Source organism: Aedes albopictus, chromosome 3, assembly GCF_035046485.1.
Source record: "Aedes albopictus strain Foshan chromosome 3, AalbF5, whole genome shotgun sequence".
NCBI lineage: Eukaryota > Metazoa > Arthropoda > Insecta > Diptera > Culicidae > Aedes > Aedes albopictus.
In genome coordinates this window covers 208,295,224-208,317,639 of record NC_085138.1, presented here as the reverse complement: position 1 = coordinate 208,317,639, position 22,416 = coordinate 208,295,224, and the positions used below count along the sequence as shown (strand labels likewise).

The window sequence follows — 22,416 nt, the reverse complement described above, 5'->3', positions numbered from 1 at the left end:
GAAGTAATATGAAAAGTGAATGTACCTCAACATTTATTCGCTAGAACCATATTTTTGGACCTCTAGATTCAGATAATGTGTGGTTTAAAATAATTCCACTTGGGTTTTTTTTCATATATTTATATATGGAACGAAATTGACCTTAAAATGTATTTTTTCGATATTTGTATGAGAAAATAGGAAAAAAATCATTAAAACCCAAGATGAAATATTTTAAACTGCACAGATTCTAAAACTAGAGGTCCAAAGCTACGATCCTAGGGAATAACATTTGAGGTACATTTGAATTTCATAATACTTCCCTTTGGACATAACGTGTGTCATTTCACGATCGAGGTTTATTTCTAAGGCGCATTGGTCACTGTTCGTCATTGCGCGGATAAAAGTGCGACGATGAAGTGCGGAGTCTCAAGCAAAAGTGCGATTTTGCGTCAGACCGTTCCTGTGGCTTAACCGCACTTATTCATTAGCTAGTGATGAATAAGTGCGGTGAAGACACCGGAACGATTTGTTGCAATATCACGCTTTCATTTGAGATCCGCACTTTGTCGCAGTCCAGTTAGCAATGAAATAAACTATATATTGAAATGTAGAATCAGTCGTTCTAATGCTATAACTAAGTCGAAATGATCCTGAAACAAAAGAAAAGTATATGTTAATAATGAAATTCGAAACGGTTTAGATATAAGAAATATGGTTATGACAAATTCAGTTTTCATCTCCCTATCAATGATCCAAACCCACGACATTGGCATACATTTTTTTAGAAATTATGTAGTCTATTAGTCCATTCAGGCTATGAGTGTGCTTTGATGTACAGGCTTTGAGTCTCATTCGAATAAACTTCATTGAACTAGTTGGTTGCGTTCATTCGACATAACCTGTTTATTCATGTGTATTTTAACTTAAAGCTAATTTTACACTTGTTTTACATAGTCTGCATAAAAACCATTTAGGTGCAAAGCAAGCTCTAATCTTCGGCTACATATTAACTAACTGAATTTTAACTAATCACATATTTTCTAATGTAACTGCCTATTTTAGGCGTTTTTATGAGTTTATTAACCCTCGAGCGATCGCGCTGATCTATTTTGTACAACACGTTAAAAAATCTTGCTTTTTTACTCAGCATTAGCGTGGTGCTGACGCAGGTAGTCAACCGCGCGAGTTACGGAAGGTTAAGTACCGACAAGCAAAATTAATAACTTTTTTATCTGTACTAACGAGATCCCTAGGCTAGTTCATCTCGGGACCCACGGTCTACTTCCCTTCCGAAGGAAGAACTCACATTTTGTGTGTTTGTCGGGAGTGGGATTCTTTCGCAGGTCCTCGGCGTGTACTTAACTATCACACCAGGTCCGCTCCACTAAATAAATAACTTTCTATGAGCCATTTTACGAAGCGACAACATTGTTGATGATTGTTGTTGATTTTCACGGGTTAGGACACTACCTTCTGTCAAATTCTCATTCATTAAATCGGCTCGTAAATTAGACTATTACAAAAATTATTCATTACATTCAAATGATTTGCAACAACACTTCAAACTTCGATGATTGATCACAAAAATCGTAGCATCGATTTTACTAGAGTGAGAAGAATCAATAAAAATGACATATTTTAGTGTAAATATGGCAATCATATTTGCATTTTTGTCACTCTAATTTCAAGAAAGATCGATGAAGTAGAATTCATCCTGAGGACCCATATAGCCCAGGCGGTAAACGCACGGGTATTCAGCATGACCATGCTGAGGGTGACGGGTTCGATTCCCGGTCGGTCCAGGATCTTTTCGTAAAGGAAATTTCCTTGACTTCCTTGGGCATAGAGTATCTTCGTGCCTGCCACACGATATACACATGCAAAATGGTCATTGGCAGAGGAAGCTCTCAGTTAATAACTGTGGAAGTGCTCATAGAACGCTAAGCTGAGAAGCAGGCTTTGTCCCAGTGAGGACGTTACGCCAAGAAGAGGAGGAATTCATCCTGATGATAAGCCTGGGCGTGTCAATGGAAATCGATCATGTTACTTTGGCCCTTACTCAAACAAAAACTCGACTCATTCTGAAGCACTGTATTTGAATTAATTTATCACTATTCAAAATTTATATTTAAAATTATTTGAAATTTTTTTTAAGATAAACGTTGTTCCTATGAAAATAAAAAATAAAAAATATACTAACCTTTTTTTGATGATCGCCAGACTATACCTTCAACAGCTTTGATTGTCTCGTTCCTGTTTTATTCTCATCATCTTTAACTGGGCAGGTTGAAACCACGATCGATGATAAATTTCTTGTTATACGCTTCGCATGCCATTTTACAGAATACTAATGGGCACTTCACACAATCTCTTTGCCCTCGAATTTAAGGAAGAGATCATATATAATTTCTTTATAAATCAGTGGGTCAATATTTTTTCCCAGTTGATAAAGAATAAACCAATCCCCCAACTGGCATTTTGATGAGATCAATTCAACTTCCTCGTGTTCTGAAAGACGTGATCTTGCTCGTAGTAAGTACAATCTTACTTTTGGCAAAAATATTACAGCAAAACGGTATACTAATGATGCTCCTGTCAAAATGGTCAAAATAATGAACCAAAACCACAAAAACACGTAAATTTTTTCGTTGACAATATTCAATGGTAAAACACAAAGCCCATCGAACTTCTGTACGCTTCCTGATGGACCATATTTGTGGAACGTACATTTGGTTACTTTTGGAAAAACACGAGCCATAGGATCTCCCCTCTCTTCTGGTTCCATTTCTGTGAAACGCACAACATCACTGCCGTATGTTGAAAATTCCCCATCGAGAAAGAAATCCATGAAATAAATTTGTCCAACTACATTCACAAAATTTAAAATTTCGCAAATAAAAAATCGAATTGCATAAAAGTTATGTCGATTGATGTTTTCTACAAAGTAATCTACAAGAATTTTCTTACGCTCATCCTTGCATTCATCATTCACGACTGGCATGTTGAGATCAAGAACCAACATCTTGATCCTGCCTGCTTCCCATGTCTTCCAAAGATAGCGAGGTACGTAGAATAACATTGCTTGGAAGAATAAAACGAAGCAGACCCATTGATAGTATTTATGGTACTTCACTTCATCATGGCCGTCGACGTGACTCGATACTCCCGGCTGAGCTATGTCTTTGCCTGCTATTCCAGTCAAGCGATTGGGGATGGTGAAAGTTGAATAAATCCAGCAGTATGTATCCATCACATTTAATGGAATTTCATCCACAATGCAGTCGATAGGATCTCCAATATATTGTCTCGAAGTGACTAACAGCGAAAACGCTATCAAGATTACCACAGTGGCTTTGTAGTGCAGTCGAAATATATTATTGTCGATGCATACTTGATCAAGTTTAAGAAGCCCCTTAACGGAGCCGAATACATCAAACATGGTGAATGCTTATGTGATGTATGACACTTTGATCGACGTAATTTAATAAATTCCTTGCGTGATCTAATTGAACCACACCACACTTGTTAAAAGCCAACTTGACTGATGATCACTTCTATTGTTGTCACGATTTATTAGGTTCTTTGCACATCAAATGTGAACTATTAAATGAAATTCACTCAAGAGCGCAAAGATTGATTCTCCGTCAACCAGTGTGAACGGTTGAGAGTACCAGAGGCAACTGTACTACCTGGCTGATGTTACTTGATGATTGTGTCTGTGCATGGTGGAATGAAGAACATATACATAGGTACATATACAGATTAAACATATGCATGTAGCATGTTCTATGCATGTAATGGTGTAATTGAAGCAGAACAACTTGTGCTAAGATGTTTAATTAGAGGAAATTATAAATAATTGAAATGATAACCAATTGCTTACGCTATGCATATATTTACGCATACAATTTTATTGATAGACTTTATGGTTCAATATCATCGAACTCGAACTACTACACTTGAAACACGGTTACATCATTGGACATTGCATTAGGTGGTCTGAATGTACTTAATGTCTTTATTCTTGCTTTTCATTCATTTGTTTGTTATGATATTGTGTAGGTGAAATCTTGAGCCATAACATATACAAACAATTTATTGGACGTATACCTGGGGAGGCGACACTAGTTTTACCAAGCCTAAATATCCAAATAAAAACGGCAAAAAAAAGACGAAACCCGTAAAGTTTTACGAGTTTAACCGCCTTTTTTTGCGGATTTTTGTTGGGAAATTTCGACCTGGCAAAACTAGTGTCACCTTCTCCCTTCGCTAACGTACATCAATAATAGTGGTGTGAGTAACATTTTTATGTTTTACCCTTTTACGCATACACATAAGTGCCGAAGTCACACTTATATTATTTCCAGCACTTATGAATGTGCACCTATTTCGACACATATATTTTGGAAAAGTAACTGTTGCACTGATGAACTTATCACAATCATTAAACCCTATTTGTGTGGTCAATACTGCCGACCAAAAGTTTGCGCTCCCTAAAAAAACATTGCGGTTGTGAACAGAACCCCTCGATGTGTAACAATACCCATTTTTGAAAAAGATGCAGTGCTGTCTAAAACATGAGTAAAACGACTATCACGAAAAGGGAAAAAAATACCCATTGTTGGGAATAGACCCATTAATGGGTGAAAAATATGTTTTTACAAGCCGCCATCATGCCTGGTTCCGTTAGCAGAACTGGACATAATATTGTCCTGCAACCGGGGATAAAAACAGGAATTTTTGTCTGACTTAATTTCAGAACGATTCAAATGGGTGTTTTTTTTCACCCTATTGGGAAGTGAAACTGAATAAAATGGGTTTTATACTGTTACTTATAGACACTATAGATTCCATAGACTCGCGGTGACATGGTTGAGCAATACGACTTTAGTGTGTTTTGCCGTGAATTTAGAGTGTACCGAGCGAATATGACGTCACGCAATCCATTGTCACTATTGAAATCGTGACCTCATGCTCGTTTGGCTACACGAACTGACAGTTCGTTTGGCTACAGTTGTCTTCGCCTCCGCGAGTCTGTGAATGCCGTGAATGCAGTGAATATACAGGGGGTGGCCAAAATGTTTGGGATAGGCAACTTTTTTTCTCTCACAAAAAGTTCAACATGCTATAACTTTTCATACACACAAAATTTTTTGAAATTCTTTCAGCACAAAAAAAAATCAGCAAAATAAATTACTGAATTTCAGCAACATTTTCACTGAATTTCAGCACAACGTTGCTGAACAACTGTCAAAATTGCAGGATGGTTCAGCAAGTTGAAAAATATCAGCAAATTCGTATTGCTGAATGAAATCAGCACAAAAAAAATCAGCAAAGTTTGCTGAATATCACCAAACAAAACTTGCAGACCCTACACCAAAAAATCATAAATTTTGACTGTTTGTCAACCTATTATATGTGCATAATTAGTACAAATTTGGGCTCGATTGATTAATCTTTCTCAAAGTTAGAACCGTTCGGGTAAAACACTTTTATAATACAACTAAGTTTTGAACTATCATATCTCGGAAACCAGTGAACCAAATTGAATGAAATTTTGAACGTACATTAACAAAATATTAGTACTTCACAAATAAAAATAATTGAAAAATATGTACTTTTTGAACGTTGAAAAAAGTTATCATGAATTGAAACTTTTTGGATTTTTCTCGAAAAAATGTAATTTTTTCCATCATTGTAAATAAGTTTTAGTGTTGTTATCCAAACATTTCCACTTCTGTTCTCATGATATATCCAATCAGATAAATCAGAGATTTTTAGGATTAATGGAAGAACACATTTAGTGATGTTTGTTTGGTATTGTAAATTTGACTTATTTTTCTCTAAATGGGTAAAAATTTCAACCCGGTATAAACCAACTCGCCATGAGAAAATATTACATTTTATAACGTCGTATCAAGTATAAATACCGTAAGCCGGGGTCAAATTGATCTCCGGGTTGAAATTGATGAGTCGTCATTCAAGTAGATTGAGCATTTTTTGAATAGTTTCCTAACAAATAACATTAAGTAACAGATTCCAACAGTACGATACTTAACCCTTCAGGACGCGCGCTGTTGTAAAAATTTTTGGCTGGATTTTGCATTTTGAGGGGGCAGATAAAAAATATTTATCAAAATATCGGGTTAGGGTCAAAATTCTCTAACAAATCCGATGAGTTTTTAATATTTTTCAGATTAAATGCTTTATTATTTTTATCCCCCCCCCTTGGCCAGCCAAATAGTGGTAGGACAAAAAGTTAAATAAATATTTGTAACGGCCTAAGTTTATAAAAAGGTAATACCACAAAAGTTCAACTTATATGACGCAGTGGCCTAAATTTCCCCAACAGGGGAGGAAACAAAAAATAATAAGGCAAACGTAGATCTGTAACTGGGCTGCAAAACGGTGAGTCGATAAGGAAAGCGTCCAACAAAGCTCTGGTTCTCACAAGTTCCTACCTCATGCTTCCACGAGTCAAGCGATGACAAAGACCGCCAGCTAAGAGTTGTGTGCTTAGATGGTAGTGCAGCCCGGGCACTGTTGTCCTTCTGACTTCAGCTAGATTGAGGAGGTACGACCCGAGCGTCTATTCACCAAGGCGGTGCGGCTCCAACAGCGTCTGTTCTGGCATCCAGCGGCTGAGTAAGAAACGCTGCACCACGCCCAGCTAGATCCAAGGTGGTAGCCCCATCAGCGTGGTCGTCCCAGTGTTGGTTGGGACGTTAAACAGAACTGGCACGATGGCCCACCGGCGAGACAGGAGTGTTGGCGTAGGCCCAATAAGCCACCCGCAAAAATCCACATTGCGAATAACATAGGAGAAAATACGACTCGATACAATCGGCAAAGACCTACGCGACGACATAAGGACTACGATTGGAAACTTGGAACATGGAACTGCAAGTCACTAGGTTTCGCAGGATGTGACAGGATAATCTACGACGAACTACATTAAAAAAAAAAAAAAAAAAAGACAATTACACCGTCTTCGACCTTACGGCCTCTGCAGACTGAACAGTACAAACATTCGACAACGGACAACACATATAACACCCAGTGGCCCAGTGGAGAATTTTCCGTTTGACGAAAAGTTTTCCCCGACTGGAGCGGGAATCGAACCCACACTCCGAGGCTTACGAGACACCTAAACGACTGACGCCGCTAACCGCTCGGCCACGAAGCCCACGAAGCCCCGCAACTTCGACATCGTGGCGTTGCAGGAACTTTGTTAGACTGGACAGAAAGTGTGGAATGTCGGGAATTTCTTGAGAATGAGAATATTGCCGACTGTTTTGACATCGCGAGCGTTATCAATCCTCGGAATATTTTTGATTTTCTGATTTTTCATGATCACTAGTAATGCTTGCAAACATCTGTAGTTGAGAGCATCAGTATTTTGAATTTTATGTTTTTTATGTACAGTCAGGTTTTTTTTACGCGGGGGATACGTACCGCTTAAAAAAAAATATTTCAAAATTTAAAAAAACTGCGTAAAAAAGTCACACCATTTCTCGACGAATCATGCAAAAATAAGACGATATTTTTTTTTGTATGGAGTTTTCATTTACGCGGCCGCGTAAATCAAAACCGCGTAAAAAAGACCTGACTGTATAGTAGACAAATAATAATGTTGTTTATATCTGTAAACTTTCTTCGAATTTCGACTGTTGGTGTGTCCAACATATATCTGAAAAAATAGTCAGACCGTATTAAGTTTGCAAATCTGATTACATTGTTTATAATTAATAATTATCTTAAAGATATATCGTCTAGCTCAAACCTTTGTAGGGGTATGTGGCGGGACCAAAAAAAAAAAGAAAAGCGGGCATTGAGCGGCTACCTTCTACCAAAGCTGTGGCACCACCAATGAACTGGGAACTGGGATTTATAGTGATGGGCAAGATGCGACAACGTGTGATCGGGTGGCAGCCGATCAACGCAAGGATGTGCATGTTAAGAGTTAAAGACCGTTTCTTCAACTACAACATCATCAATGTCCACTGCCCACACGAAGGGAGACCTGATGACGAGAAAGAAGCGTTCTACGCGCAGTTAGAGCAAACATACGATGGTTGCTCGCCGCATGACGTGAAAATCGTTGTCGGCGACATGAACGGGCAGGTAGGAAGGGAGGAAATGTACAGACCGGTAATCAAGCGAAGCAGCCTGCAGGGCCCATATAGCCGAGGCGGTAAACGCACGGGTATTCAGCATGACCATGCTGAGGGTGACGGGTTCGATTCCCGGTCGGTCCAGGATCTTTTCGTAAAGGAAATTTCCTTGACTTCCTTGGGCATAGAGTATCTTCGTGCCTGCCACACGATATACACATGCAAAATGGTCATTGGCAGAGGAAGCTCTCAGTTAATAACTGTAGAAGTGCTCATAGAACACTGAGAAGCAGGCTTTGTCCCAGTGAGGACGTTACGCCAAGAAGAGGAGAGGAGGAGCCTGCACGCCGTATCGAATGATAACGGCCAGTGATGCGTAAACTTTGCAGCCTCCCGTGGTATGGTAGTCCAAAGCACCTTCTTCCCCCGCAAAGATATCCACAAAGCCACCTGGAGATCACCCGACCATCAAACAGAAAACCAAATCGACCACGTTCTAATCGACGGTAAATTCTTCTCGGATATAACCAAAGTCCGCACATACCACAGTGCGAATATAGATTTGGATCACTACTTAGTCGCTGTATGCATGCGCTCAAAACTTTTGACAGTTATCACCACGCGTCAAAGCCGAACGGCGCGGCTCAACGTCGAACAGCTGCGTAACGTAGAAGTGGCACAAGACTACGCGCGGCAGTTAGCAGTGACCCTACCAACGAAAGAACAGCTTGGCGCATCTACATTAGAAGATGGCTGGAGGGACATCCGATCCGCCATAGGTAGTACTTCGGCGACAGCACTAGGCTTCGCGACTCCGAATCACAGAAACCACTGGTTCGACGGCGAATGTGAACAGTTGAAAAACGAGAAGAATGCAGCATGGGCGAGAATGCTGCAACACCGTACGAGAGCAAATGAGGCACTTTACAGACAGGCGCGGAGCAGGCAGAACTCAGTCATCCGGAAGAAGAAGCGCCAGCAGGAAGAACGAGATCGCGAAGCGATGGAAGAGCTGTACCGCGCAAGGACACACGAAAGTTCTACGAGAAGCTGAACCGCTCGCGCATAGGCTTTGTGCCACAAGCCGACATGTGCCGAGATAATCACGACAATATTCTCACGAGCGAGCGTGAGGTGGTCGAGAGGTGGCGGCAGCATTACGATGAGCACCTCAATGGCGACGTTGCAAGTAACGAAGGTGGCGTGGTAACAGATCTAGGAGTAAGTGCACAGGACGAAAGATTTCCGGCCCCTGACCTCCAAAAGATTGAGGAGGAGGTTGGCCGGTTGAAAAACAACAAAGCTGCTGGAGCTGATCGACTACCAAGCGAGCTTCTAAAATACGGTGGAGAAGCACTGGTGAGAGCACTACACTGGGTCATTACCAAGATTTGGGAGGAGGAAGTATTACCGGAGGAATGGATGGAAGGTGTGGTACTTCCCCAGTTGACGTCTCGACTAATAATGATAATTCCAAGGGCTCGGCCTACTTGATCTGCTAAACTACCACATCTTCCTTTCTTTCGAAATTGACCATTGTTCGTTAACCGCAATCACTTCCTCCCGGTCACATCGAGAGATGGGTGTTTAGACTACAACCGCTCAAATTAAGGATTGGATATAGGCACAGAAAGTGAAACGTTGCAGAGCCACTATCTCGTCTAAACGGAAAACTTCGTTTCCGAAGCAGTCCCCCTTTGAGGTGAAGTATGAAATCTAACTCAACGGACTGAAGCCATTCCTGAGGCAGTCCACCGTTGGGTGAACTTCATAATTTTATCGCCTAACTCAACGGATTGCATCCGTTCCTGAGGCAGTTCACCTTTGGGGTGAACTTCATTATATTTCGCCTAACTCAACGGATTGAATCCGCTCCTGAGGCAGTTCATCTTTGGGACTGAACTTCATAATTTTATCACCTAACTCAACGGATTGCATCCGTTCCTGAGGCAGTTCACCTCTGGGGTGAACTTCGTTATACTTCGCCTAACTCAACGGATTGAATCCGCTCCCGAGGCAGTTCATCTTTGGGACTGAACTTCACAATTTTATCGCCTAACTCAACGGATTGCATCCGTTCCTGAGGCAGTTCACCTTTGGGGTGAACTTCGTTATATTTCGCCTAACTCAACGGATTGAATCCGCTCCTGAGGCAGTTCACCATTAAGGTGAACTTGATAACCGTTTCGTCCAACTCAACGGATAGAATCCGTTCCTGGGGCAGTTCCGTGCAAAGGAACTTGTTTTTTTATCGGTTCAGGGAACCGAAGTTCGATGCCAAAGTAATCACTGTTTGGCTTGATTTTTCACGTATGTCTTATCAGAGCAGGAGAGGGTTCCTTCTTGATCTTATGATGATTCTTGATCAGCTTCACTTGCAGGACTTGCACGTCCTTGCACGATCTTGAATTTTTAATTGTCTTGATCTCCAAAATGGCTGAGTCGTTTGGCTGATAACCGTGCCGAAGGCTCTGCTACTCATCCAAAGCAAACGGGGGTTCTTTCGTCACCAATGTGGTACTTCCCCAGTTGACGTCTCGACTAATAATGATAATTCCAAGGGCTCGGCCTACTTGATCTGCTAAACTACCACAGAAGGTATCGTGTGTCCCATCTACAAAAAAGGCGACCAGTTGGATTGCGGGAACTAACGCACGATCACACTACTGAGCGCTGCCTACAAGATACTCTCTCAAATTTTATGCCGCCGTCTATCACCGATTGCAAAAGAGTTCGTGGGGCAATATCAGGCTGGATTTATGGGTGAACGCGCTGCAACGGACCAGGTGTTCACCATCCGCCAGGTGTTGCAGAAATGCCGTGAATACAACGTGCCCACACATCACTTGTTCATCGATTTAAAATCGGCATATGATACAATCGATCGAGAACAGCTATGGCGAATTATGCAGGAATACGGATTTCCGGATAAACTGATACGATTGATCAAGGCGACGATGGATCGAGTGATGTGCGTATTTCGAGTATCAGGGACACTCTCGAGTCCCTTCGAATCTCGCAGAGGGTTACGGCAAGGTGATGATCTTTCATGCTTGCTGTTCAACATTGCTCTAGAGGGTGTAATTAGGAGAGCGGGGATAGACACGAGTGGAACGATTTTCACGAAGTCTGTTTAGCTGCTTGGTTTCGCTGATGATATTGATATTATTGCTCGTAAATTTGAGACGATGGCGGAATCGTACATCCGACTAAAGAGTGAAGCCAGGCGAATCGGATTAGCCATTACTGTGTCGAAGACAAAGAGCATGCTGGTTAACGGCTCCAGGGAGGAATCACCGCGCCCGCCACCCCGAATTTATATCGACGGTGATGAAATCGAGGCGGTTGGAGAATTCGTGTACTTGGACTCACTGGTGACCCAACACCAGCAGAGAAATTCAGAGGCGCATTGCGGCAGGAAATCGTGCTTACTTTGGACTCCGCGGAACTCTACGATCGAATAAAGTCCGCCGTAACACGAACTTAACTATTTACAATACGCTGATTAGACCGGTCGTTCTCTATGGGCACGAAACATGGACCCTACGTACGGAGAACCAACAGAATCTATGACATTTGGCCGAAAGACATTTGGTCGAATGACGTTTAGTCGAATGACATTTGGTCGAAAGTACGTTTGATCGAAAGGACATTTGGTCGAATGGACATTTGGTCGAAACTGATTTTATGGAGGATCTATGACATTTGGTCGAATGACGATTAGTCGAATGACGTTTAGTCGAATCATTTCTGGCTCGCGTTGAGTTCAATTGCAACACTGCGTCAAAGAACAGCCTATGTTTGAAAGAAGGAAAAATCTCTGATGAAAAAGTCTGCAGTTATAACATCTAAATACAAAACGGAATAACAGCTTGTGTTCAAAAGGAGAAATTTCTTCTGAAACATTCAGCAATTGGTACAGGAAAATGCAATGAAATCAATAAACGTGAAAGAATAGCCTATGCTTTAAAGAAGGAAAAAACATGATAAAAAGGCAACAGCTATAACATTCAAACACAGTACAAATACGAAACTTGAAAGAATAGCCTATGTTCAAAAGAAGGAAAAATCATTGATAAAAAAACCACAATCATAATGTTCACTCTAAGCGCAAATAACAAACTTGAAACAACATCATATGTTGAAAAGAAGGAGAAATCTTTGATGGAAAAGCCAGTATGTTCTACACAAAAACTCAATGAAATGATGAAACTTGAAAGAAGAGCCGAGATTAAAAGTAAGAAGAAATCTTTGATAAAAAATCAACTGCTTCAATAATGCCAACGAAACTACACAACACTACAATATTTACTTTTCATTGTTTAAAACTATTCAACACGATTAAATTGCTATACGATTTGACGTTCATTCGATCATACGTACTTTCAACCAAATAAGTTCAGTAACATTTAAATTTCGGTATCCTAATCTATAATATTATTTTTCACTCAAATCTCTTTTCATCGATTAGTACATTTTGACCAGATGTCCATTCGACCAAATGTCGTTTCGACCAAACGTACTTTCGACCAAATGTCATTCGACCAAACGTCATTCGACCAAATGTCATTCGACCAAATGTCCTAAAGCCGAACCAACACGCCCTTGGAGTTTTCGAACGGAAGGTGTTGCGTACCATTTACGGCGGAGTGCAGATGGAAGGCGGAACTTGGAGAAGGCGAATGAACCACGAGTTGCATCAGCTGCTGAGATAACCAACCATCGTCCATACCGCGAAAATCAATAGGCTACGGTGGGCGGGTCACGTCATCTGGATGTCGGATAGCAACCCGATTAAAATGGTTCTCGAGAGTCATCCGACCGGTACAAGAAGAGGTGGAGCGCAGCAAGCTAGGTGGGTCGACCAAGTGGAGGACGGTCTGCGGACCCTACGTAGAGTGCGGAACTGGAGACAAACAGTCATGAACCGAGTGGAATGGAGACGGCTACTATGTACAGCAGAGGCCACCCCGGCCTTAGCCTGATCGGTAAGGTAAGGTAGATCTGTAACTCGGAAGATTATGGGATGGGGGTATCTACAGGGTCGTTGTTGGCATTTCAATGGAAACCTCCCCTTAGATGTTTACTTATGTGTTTATTACACCATCTTCGATTATCTCGCACAGACTGAATTTCTTATACTAAAATTAATCTAGTTCTCTTATCCTATTATTAAAAACACATTTAGATACATTAAAATCAAATAGCTCAGCAACATCATTGAAGGAACGAAGACACATAAAAAATGGATTGTTATTTCCATAGTTGGCGCGGTGAAACGGAATGACCAGGAAGGGTGAATGACGGAATCGTCTGGGAGGGACGTGAATCGGAATCTGTTCAAGTAGTTCCGAACAGTCGATATTCCCTGTGAGCAGATCGTAAATGAGCATCCTCTGTTGATTCGTGCGCCTAATGGATAGGCGATTCCAAATTGATTAGATGACAACGATCCGAATAGTGGGAAAGGTTCACAGGATCCCGCCAAGGAAGGTCACGCAGTGGAAAGCGTATGAACTTTTTCTGCACTCGCTCGATCGTTAGTATGTGTGTAACATAATATGGACACCACACCACAGCTGCGTATTCGAGGATGCTTTGTACCAAAGAACAGTACAGAGATTTCCGAGCATAAATATCGGTTAAACCAGAGGCGTGTCGGCGTATGAGCCCAAGTGTTGAGAATGCCTTAGCAGTAATAATCCCAATGTGCTTCTCAAAACATAGCCTTGAATCCATTGTTACACCAAAATCACATATAGAGTACACTCTATCCAGTGTGGCTGTACCCACCGTGTAGTCATGGCGATGGATGTTCTCGTGTCGACTGAACGATATAATTTAACATTTGTTACTGTTGACCCGCATGCCGTTGTTAGGAGGCGTCCATAAATGACGTAGCATTTTTTGAGCGATTTTTAATACCCCCCCTCCCCCCACGTAGCATTTCATCACAAATTCGGATACCCCCCCCCCCACTATAAATGACGTAGCTTGTTAGACACCCCCCCTCCTCAACAACAGTTTTATTTCAAAAACGCAAAGACAACACAGCGTAACAAAAAATAACTTTTTGTCTGTCTCAAGAGCAAACTTATGTGTCTCCGAAGGATTTTGGTCCGCTGAATCCGAATCCGGGCTCAGATTTGCTCTAACACGTCACAATTTTGAGCTATACCTCAATGTATAGGGCAAAATAGGCGATTTTGGGCTTTTTTGACTGCAAGCCATTAAGCAAGGAAATATTGTTTTTAAGCAATGAAAAGGTTAATTGGTCAATTAACATCTGAATTAACGACTCAAGCAAAATATTTCGTTTTAATAAATCGAATTTGATAGTTTTAGCGATTTATGTTAGGTACGATATTTCCCATACAAGTTACCCTCCAAAAGTTGCATGCAAGTTTTCATACTAACATAAAATGCTTAAATCTATCAAATTTGATTAGGTAAAACAAAATATTTTGCATGAGTCGTTAATTCAGATGTTAATTGGCCAGTTAACCTTATGATTGCTTAAAAAACATATTTCCAAGCTTAATGGTTTGCAGTCAAAAAATCCCAAAATCGCATATTTTGCCCTATAAATTGAGGTAGGTATGTATGGCTCAAAATTGTGATGTGTTGGAGCAAATCTGAGCCCGGATTCGGATTCAGCGGCCCAAAATCATTCGGAGACACATAAGTTTGCTCTCGAGACAAAAAAATGTTGCGCTGTGTAATCGAAACTTTGTTCTGATATCAATTTTAATTGTATGTTTAACGAATACTTATTATGAAAAAAAAACACAACAAAAGAAAGAAAACATTGCCGACAGACTAGTTCAGATCGCCGACATCAAGACCATAGGTGCAACCAGTGGAGATTTTCACCGAAGCTAATGACTCAATAAACCGCCCATCGTTCTGTAATCTGTTAGGAATATCAAATTGGTTTCATTTGAATAAAATGCACCATGACGTTTGCGGGACCCTGCAGGAGTTTCTTCCAAAATTCTTTCAGCATTTAATTCTAGAATTCCTCAAGGAGCTTCTTTTGGGATTCCCATTTTTGAGAATTCCTTCCTTTTGGAGAAATTCCAACACTTCCTTCAGAGATCCCTCCGAGAATTCCTTCTGGAGTTTCTTCTTAGTTTCCACCAAAAGACCCTTCTGAGATTTCTCCGGGAGTTTTATTTTCTAATGTTTTTTTTTTCAGTTTATCCATGGTTTCTTTCAGGAGTTCTTTTAAGCTTTTCTTTTCCTCTCTTCCACCAGCAGTTTCTTCGAACATCTGTTCAGGGAATTTAACCGGAATTTCTTTTGAGATTCCATCAGAACTTCTTTCTGGGTTTCCTAAAGATGATTCTTCTTGGATTCTTCTAGGAGTTCCTTCTGGGTTTCTTTCATGAATTCCTTCCGGAATTCAATCAGATATTAATTCCGAGATTTTTATAAGAATTTCTTCCGACATTTTTTTCAAACCCCTCCGGTAGTTGCTTCTGGGATTCCTCCAGGAATTCTTTCTCGGATTCCTTCAGGAATTCCTTCCTGGATTCTTCTGGGTGTTTCTTCTGGGATTCATCGAAAACTTCCAACTAGGATTCATCCAGGATTTTTTTTCCCGGGACTCCTTCAGGATTTTTTCCAGTATTCCTCCATTCTCTGCTTCCAGTTTTCCTCCAGGATCTCTTAGAATTTCGCGAGGAATCCCTTTACGGATATCTCACATTGTTCCTTCTGAATCCCTCCTGGATTTTATTTCTTAGATTTCACCAGGAGTTCTATCTGGATACCTTCTGGGATTCCCCAAAAAATCGGGATTCCTTAAGAAATTCCTTCCGGGATTCCATCAAAAATTTCTTCCGTGTTTTCTACAGAAATTGAACCAGGAGCTCCTTCTGAGATTCTTTCAGGAGTTTATTCAAGATTTCTCCACAAGTTCCATCTAGGATTACTAAAAAAACTCCTCACGGGATTTCTTTTGGAACTTGTCTGTGATTTCTTTTCAAGATTCCTACAAGAGTTCCTCCCGAAATTCTTTTGGAAGTTGCTTCAGGGATTCCTCCAAATCCATATGGAATGTTTTCAGAAGCTTTTTTTTTCTGGGATTCCCAGTGAGAATTCCAGGGGAAATGTAATCCTTCTCCTGTTGAAGAAAACTATAAAGAACACCATGAGAAATTCCTTACAAAGCTGCGAGAGGAGCTCCTTAAAAAATTGTTGTAAGATTTCTTCGAGGAAGTCCTGTAGAAACTATATAAGGAACTCCTCAAATAATGCCATAATTCCAAAGACTTATTTTTTTTTCTTTGCAGCCTTAGCGCTGTGTAGCGCCTTATAGCAAGCAGCAAACTATTGGTCGTGAGACGCATTTAAGCGATAATGAAATTTTTCTGCGTACACAATACATGCATAATTCTTTAAGCAGGGTTTCAAACCATTTTCTCAGATACAGTTGTTTCGTCCGATAGCTGCATGTATTATGAAAGGAAGCCGGCATTTAAGTCCATTATTTGATATTTACATTAAGGACAGACTTGTAAGAATCCCAATATGGCCGCCACAATGGACGACTTTGGCACCTACTCACGATTTCGAGCGCACAAATCTATTCGTAAAGAAAACCTGTGCACCGGATCTTCTTATTTTGAGCTTATGACAAGTGAGCAAGAACAGAATAATTAAATGCACTGTTGTTTGAAGCTTGCTTCTTGAGATTTGTGCGTCTGAAGTTCTGATGCACTGTTGATGCGGGATTTTAAGACGTTTGTCCTTAATGTGAATGGAAAGAGAAGTCATGTGATATATTTTTTCTTCGATTTACTAATATACCAAATACTTTTTTTAATAGGCTTAGTAGAAAGCTACGTAGCATATCATAAACCCCTAACCCTACCCCCACCCCCCCTATAGTCACACTTCGTCACAAAATCACAAACACCCCCCTTCCCCCCAAAAAGCTACGTCATTTATGGACGACCCCCCATATAGGGTGGCAACGTGAAAGTGATACACTAGTTTCGGAGCCATACGTTGCCATTCATGCTATTGCATTGAAAACAAGTGTGCTTGGGGAAACGTGATCTTAGATGTGGGGCTTTTAAGATACAAATGATTGAAACTAGCTCGAATCAGTTGTAAATAAGATTTACAAGTCAGGGTCGAATTTTCCAATTAGAACATAGTCTCTTCCAAATACAGAATCTGAGGAACTCACTAACCAACGGGAATTAGTTGGAGTGCAATGCGTACTCCAGTGATGACCCGAACAAAAAGAATTTTAAACGAAAGTTGTTTCTTGTAAATTACTCAAAAGCCTACAAGAGAATCAAACCAATTGTAAAACCAATAGTGAAGAAGCCTGAGGGCTCCTTTTCAAGCCCGAGTAACGATAACACGAAGGAATCAAACCAAGGATGTGCTCGTGTAAATAATACTGCCTAACACCATCTTACTTAACCCTTTGAAGCCGGAGGGGTCATATATGACCCCGGCGATGAAACCGAGTATAACAACCATGTTCGAGACCAGCGAGGTTGTGACAGCAGCGGCGAAACAATTCGGCTTCAAAGGGTTAAACGCTACATAATTGGATTTATTATCCTCCGATATGGGCCCTAAGGACATCACGTTAAATAGGGTATACTTGCGTGGGGGGGGGGGGGGCCTGCCTATTTCAGGAACACTGAACGCAGACACACCCGGAGGAGTCCGATGTATTGAGGATGATGCTGGCTTCTGTTGACGGTAGGGTCCTGGCAGGGCACTTTCTGCGGCAGTTTGGTGGCTTGGAGGGTGGAGGTTCTAGTGGGACACTTTTGGCGGCGGTTTGGTGGCTTGGATGGTGGAGGTCCTAGCGGTTTGGTGCTACTGGCTTCAGGCTGTTATGTAACCGGCGGGCGGGACTTCAGAGAACTGGCCACGACGAGCAGAATGCTCGCTACGAAAGCCGGACGACTAGCTTGGATCTAGCTAGAGGCCCCAAGATGGCCGATCAGCGATGGCGGACTCGTCTTTGTTCTCGGTGTATTGAAGCCTTCAATGGTGGAAACGTCTGGAATCACCTCGAGGAACGTAATTGCGGGCACGACCAATGGCGGCGGCCACCGGCGGCGTGGTATGACCCTTCGGAAGCGACTGGCTGGCTTCTGTCGAGACCTCTGGATAATCGTGAATCTCGTTTGTGTGCATCCAATTGGCCAGACGAACACTTGCTTCCTTTTTCTATCTTATTTTTGGATATAACGACGACTGAAGAAAGGCTTATTTACAGCTTTAAACGGTATTGGTCGTACGTACTATTTTCTTTTTAGGCACAATTTCCGTACTTCACCACCGTACTACTAAGCGTATTTAAGAACCTTTTTTCTTACTCATAGATATTAATTTTGACACACGACGCGCACTACTTCACTGTATGGTCGGCGACAGAATAGAAAGATGCTCTCGGTTGGGCTGAGAATTTATCGTACATCGTAAAACAAGAAACGAAGGGCAACCATCGGGAAAAATAACCGATGATTGACGTTTCATCAAACCTTCTACCTTTCGTTTATCTTTCTTGAGTTTTGTTAATTGGTGCCATCTATGTTTCATTTATTCTTTTATGCTGGGGTAGGCATTTCTCCCAGTATTCCACAACGCTGTCAACACATTTTTACTCAGATGGGTTGAATGGGAATGGAACGTGAGTGCCACATCTGTCACTGGTGAGTGAAAGCAGGCACTCACTCTATGAAATAATTGACACACAGAAAAATTAAATGGTTTCGAACTGTGGTATTGGCTTGCGGTGGAGCCGACAAGTTTTGTAATTGTAACCGTTGGTTACAAGATTCACGGATTCACTCAGAAGAATATTTCCGACAGGGTTGCCAGATCTCGCGTTCTGCTCAAGATGCACGCTGCTCACAACTTTTTTTTTCGGATGATTTTTTTTTACTTTGGAAGCGTCTCCGAATAAACAAAATGATCGTGTGCATAAGCAAGTCTTCGTGAAATTCCTGCCGACAAACGAGAGGTTTAACGATATCGAAGTGCTGCAGTGGTGATGGTTTGGGGCGTCATATCAACAAAAGGCCAATTACCATTGTTGTTCATCGACAGGGGCATAAAAATCGACAAAGAGGACTTTTTACAACACGTCATCAAAGATCACCTATTCCCCAGTACCAAGAAACTGTTTGGAAAAGAAAGTTTTTGTTTCCTGCAGGACTCAGTACCGACGCATAAAGCAGTGGTTGTTGAACAGTGATGCAAGCAAAATTTACCGTGCTTCATCAGCTCATCGGAATAGCTGGTTTCGTCTCCCGATCTGAACCCACTGGACTTTTGTTCATGGGAATGCATGCTAGGGAACCAGGGCGACGCGAAGAACTTGGTTTTGGATACCTTCAAAAACCGTTTGGTAAAAATTTGGGATGAAATGCCGGACGAAGAGGTGCGTGCAACTTGTAATAACTTCGAGAAGCGTTTGCGGGCTGTAATTCAAAACAAAAGGGAATGGTTAAAATTGCACTAAATACTTTGTAAGTTTAATACTTTGTTGTGTTATTAAAAGTGAAATTGCAGAAAAATTAAATCCAGTTTGAATTTTGCATCAGTTTTCGAGTATTTTTTTTCCTTCTAAACCATAGGGGGATAAATCTGCTCATCAGACACCCTAACAGGAAGGTTAGGGTAGTGTGGGGTTAAGGCCGTCTTTTACAACACTAGTAGAAGCCAGGACTACTCTCTCCTCGACCCACTAAAACACATTCCTATGGTCACCAAACCCTACGTCTCTCCGGAACCACCAAGAAGGTATTGCTTCAGACAGGGGCTAGTGCATATCGCACCCTCAAGATTAGCTGCCGTAGCCTAGCAGCAACGAACATAGATGACTCGCTCTGGAGAGTCCATCACGGTAGCATGCTGGCGGTTAGCCAGTTTCCCGAGTGGTCCTCGCCACTCCCTTTGTCCTCGGAAGGCGGGCAGGGTACACCCCGCCCGCGCCCTACTGCTGAGCAGACAACAAGAACTGATGCCCACATGCAACCCGATCTGACCTGCCCGTAAGGAAGGGTATCACTACCCTTCAGGCCCTATCAGATGCATCCGTAGGTTGCAGACAGCAGGGTCTCACCTACCCCGGTCCTTGCCGGGGACCTCTTTCCAACCGCGGGCTCAGATCCAACCCAGTAGACTGACGCCCCGACAGCACCGCTACCGGGACTTCCTCTCCGCGGCCACTTAACCGCTGTAAGGGTCGATCTCGACCGCAGGGCACCGGTATAACCTACGAAGCCGACTTCGAACCCCTGGACCACCTCTTGTACTGCATCTGGACTAGCCATTCTCCGAGTCCACTCGCCACCTCCTCTGTAGCTCCCAGACGATATGGGTGATAGCCGTTGAAACGACATTCCAGCTAATCCCATCCCTACACATTCTCTGGACCAAGTTGTCCGGAGTTGTGTCCTCCCCGCATGTGGCAAGCATGCGGTCACGCATTGTGCGAAAACGCGGGCACACGAACAAAACATGTTCCGCCGTTTCCTCTAAACCATTGCACACTGGGCATTCGGGAGAATCCGCATGCCCGAAACGGTTTAGATACTGTCGGAAGCAACCATGACCTGTAAGGACCTGTGTCAAGTGGAATGTAACTTCCCCATGGCGCTCATTAATCCAACTATCTACCCTCGGTATCAACCTATGGGTCCACCTTCCTTTGGTGGAACTGTCTCACGCACGCTGCCATTTGACCATAGAGGCCATCCTGACAGTCCTGAGTATGCCTCTTGTGCCGCGCATTTCGAAGCACTCCATGTCCTCACTGATAAGAATGCTGATAGGCACCATACCAGTAATGACGCAGAGAGCGTCGTGTGACACGGTACGGTACGCGCTCCCAACCCTCAGGCACATAAGCCTGTAAGTACTTTCCAGCTTCCGTCGGTAGGATTTAGTACTTAGCGCGGTGCCCCACGCCGGGCCGCCTTACCTAAGTATGGACGTAACAACACCAGCCAGAAGCTTGCGCTTACTGGCGTACACCGCAGAGCTATTGGACATCATCCGGGACAGTGCCGCAATAGCTGTGGAGGCTCTATTACAGGCATAATCGACGTGGCTACTGCAGGTAAGGTTATCGTCGATCATCACGCCCAAGTGTTTGACGGAGCACTTTGACAGGATAGTGCACTCTCCTACACTGATCTCCGTCTGCTGCTCCGACTTAAGGTTGTTAACAACCGTCACCTCTGTCTTGTGGTGAGCCAGCTCCAGTTTCCTGGACCGCATCCACGCTTCCACAACCTTGATCGAGTGGTTGGTAGTCAATTTTACCTCCTCTATCGTTTCACCGTAGACTTCGAGCGTAATGTCGTCGGCAAATCCGACAATCACCACTCCCACTGGGTACTCTAACCTCAACACCTCGTCGTACATGACATTCCATAACACCGGACCCAGGATGGAACCTTGCGGGACTCCTGAGGTTATGTGAAGGCACTTCCAACCCACCTCCGTGTCGTAAACTAGTACGCGATTCTGGAAGTAGCTTCCGAGAATCTTGTACAAGTACTCCGGTATCCCCAGACGCAAGAGCGCATCGGCAATAGCAGCCCAACTGGCGCTATTAAATGCATTCCTTACGTCCAGAGTCACTACCCCACAGAAGCGAATTCCCCTCATCTTAGGCTCGAGTGCTTTCTCGGCGGTTTTTGTAACCGACAAGATAGCGTCTACTGTGGACCTCCCCTTCCGGAAGCCATACTGGTTGCTCGAAAGACCATTTACGCCCTCAGTGAACCTCAACATTCTATTGAGGATGATCTTCTCGAGCACCTTCCCCGCCGTGTCAATCAAGCATATTGGTCTATATGCCGACGGGTCTCCGGGTGGTTTCCCCGCCTTTGACAATTGTACCAGGCTCTGCCTCTTCCAAGCTTCTGGGAAAACTCCCTCCTCCAGGCATTCTGCATAGCAGACCTGAACATCTCGGGAGCCTCTGCAATAGCTACTTTTAAGGCCAGGTTCGGAACTCCGTCCGGACCTGGGGCCGTACATACGCTAAGGGACTTAGCTATCCCCGCAAGTTCCACATCGGTGACCCTTTCCTCATCGCCAGCCCCAGTCCCCGGCTGTACTACGAAAGGAGGCCAAGGACTAGGATCATGACGCGGACAAAGTCCTCCAATGATTCCCTCCAACATCTCTGGAGATTGCTCTGTAGGAGCCATCACACCTCTCGTCTTGGCCATAACGATCCTGTAGGCGTCACCCCACGGGTTCGTATTGGCACTCTGACAGAGACCCTCAAAGCAGGCCTTTTTGCTTGCTCTTATCTCGGTCT

General features: G+C 42.7%; 1 protein-coding gene across 1 annotated transcript; it reads right to left on the bottom strand.

Annotated features, from left to right (window-relative positions):
• Positions 1-2,200: 2,200 nt before the first annotated feature.
• On the bottom strand, positions 2,201-3,671 carry LOC109404234 (innexin inx2). The gene has a single exon (XM_019677066.3). It carries the CDS (start codon positions 3,419-3,421, stop codon positions 2,342-2,344), a length of 1,080 nt encoding a protein of 359 aa, XP_019532611.1. The 5' UTR covers positions 3,422-3,671; the 3' UTR covers positions 2,201-2,341.
• Between the last annotated feature and the right edge of the window lie 18,745 nt (positions 3,672-22,416).

Excerpts from the sequence above, each read along its gene's own strand:
- LOC109404234 (XM_019677066.3), bottom strand. The coding sequence starts at position 3,421 with ATGTTTGATGTATTCGGCTCCGTTAAGGGGCTTCTTAAACTTGATCAA.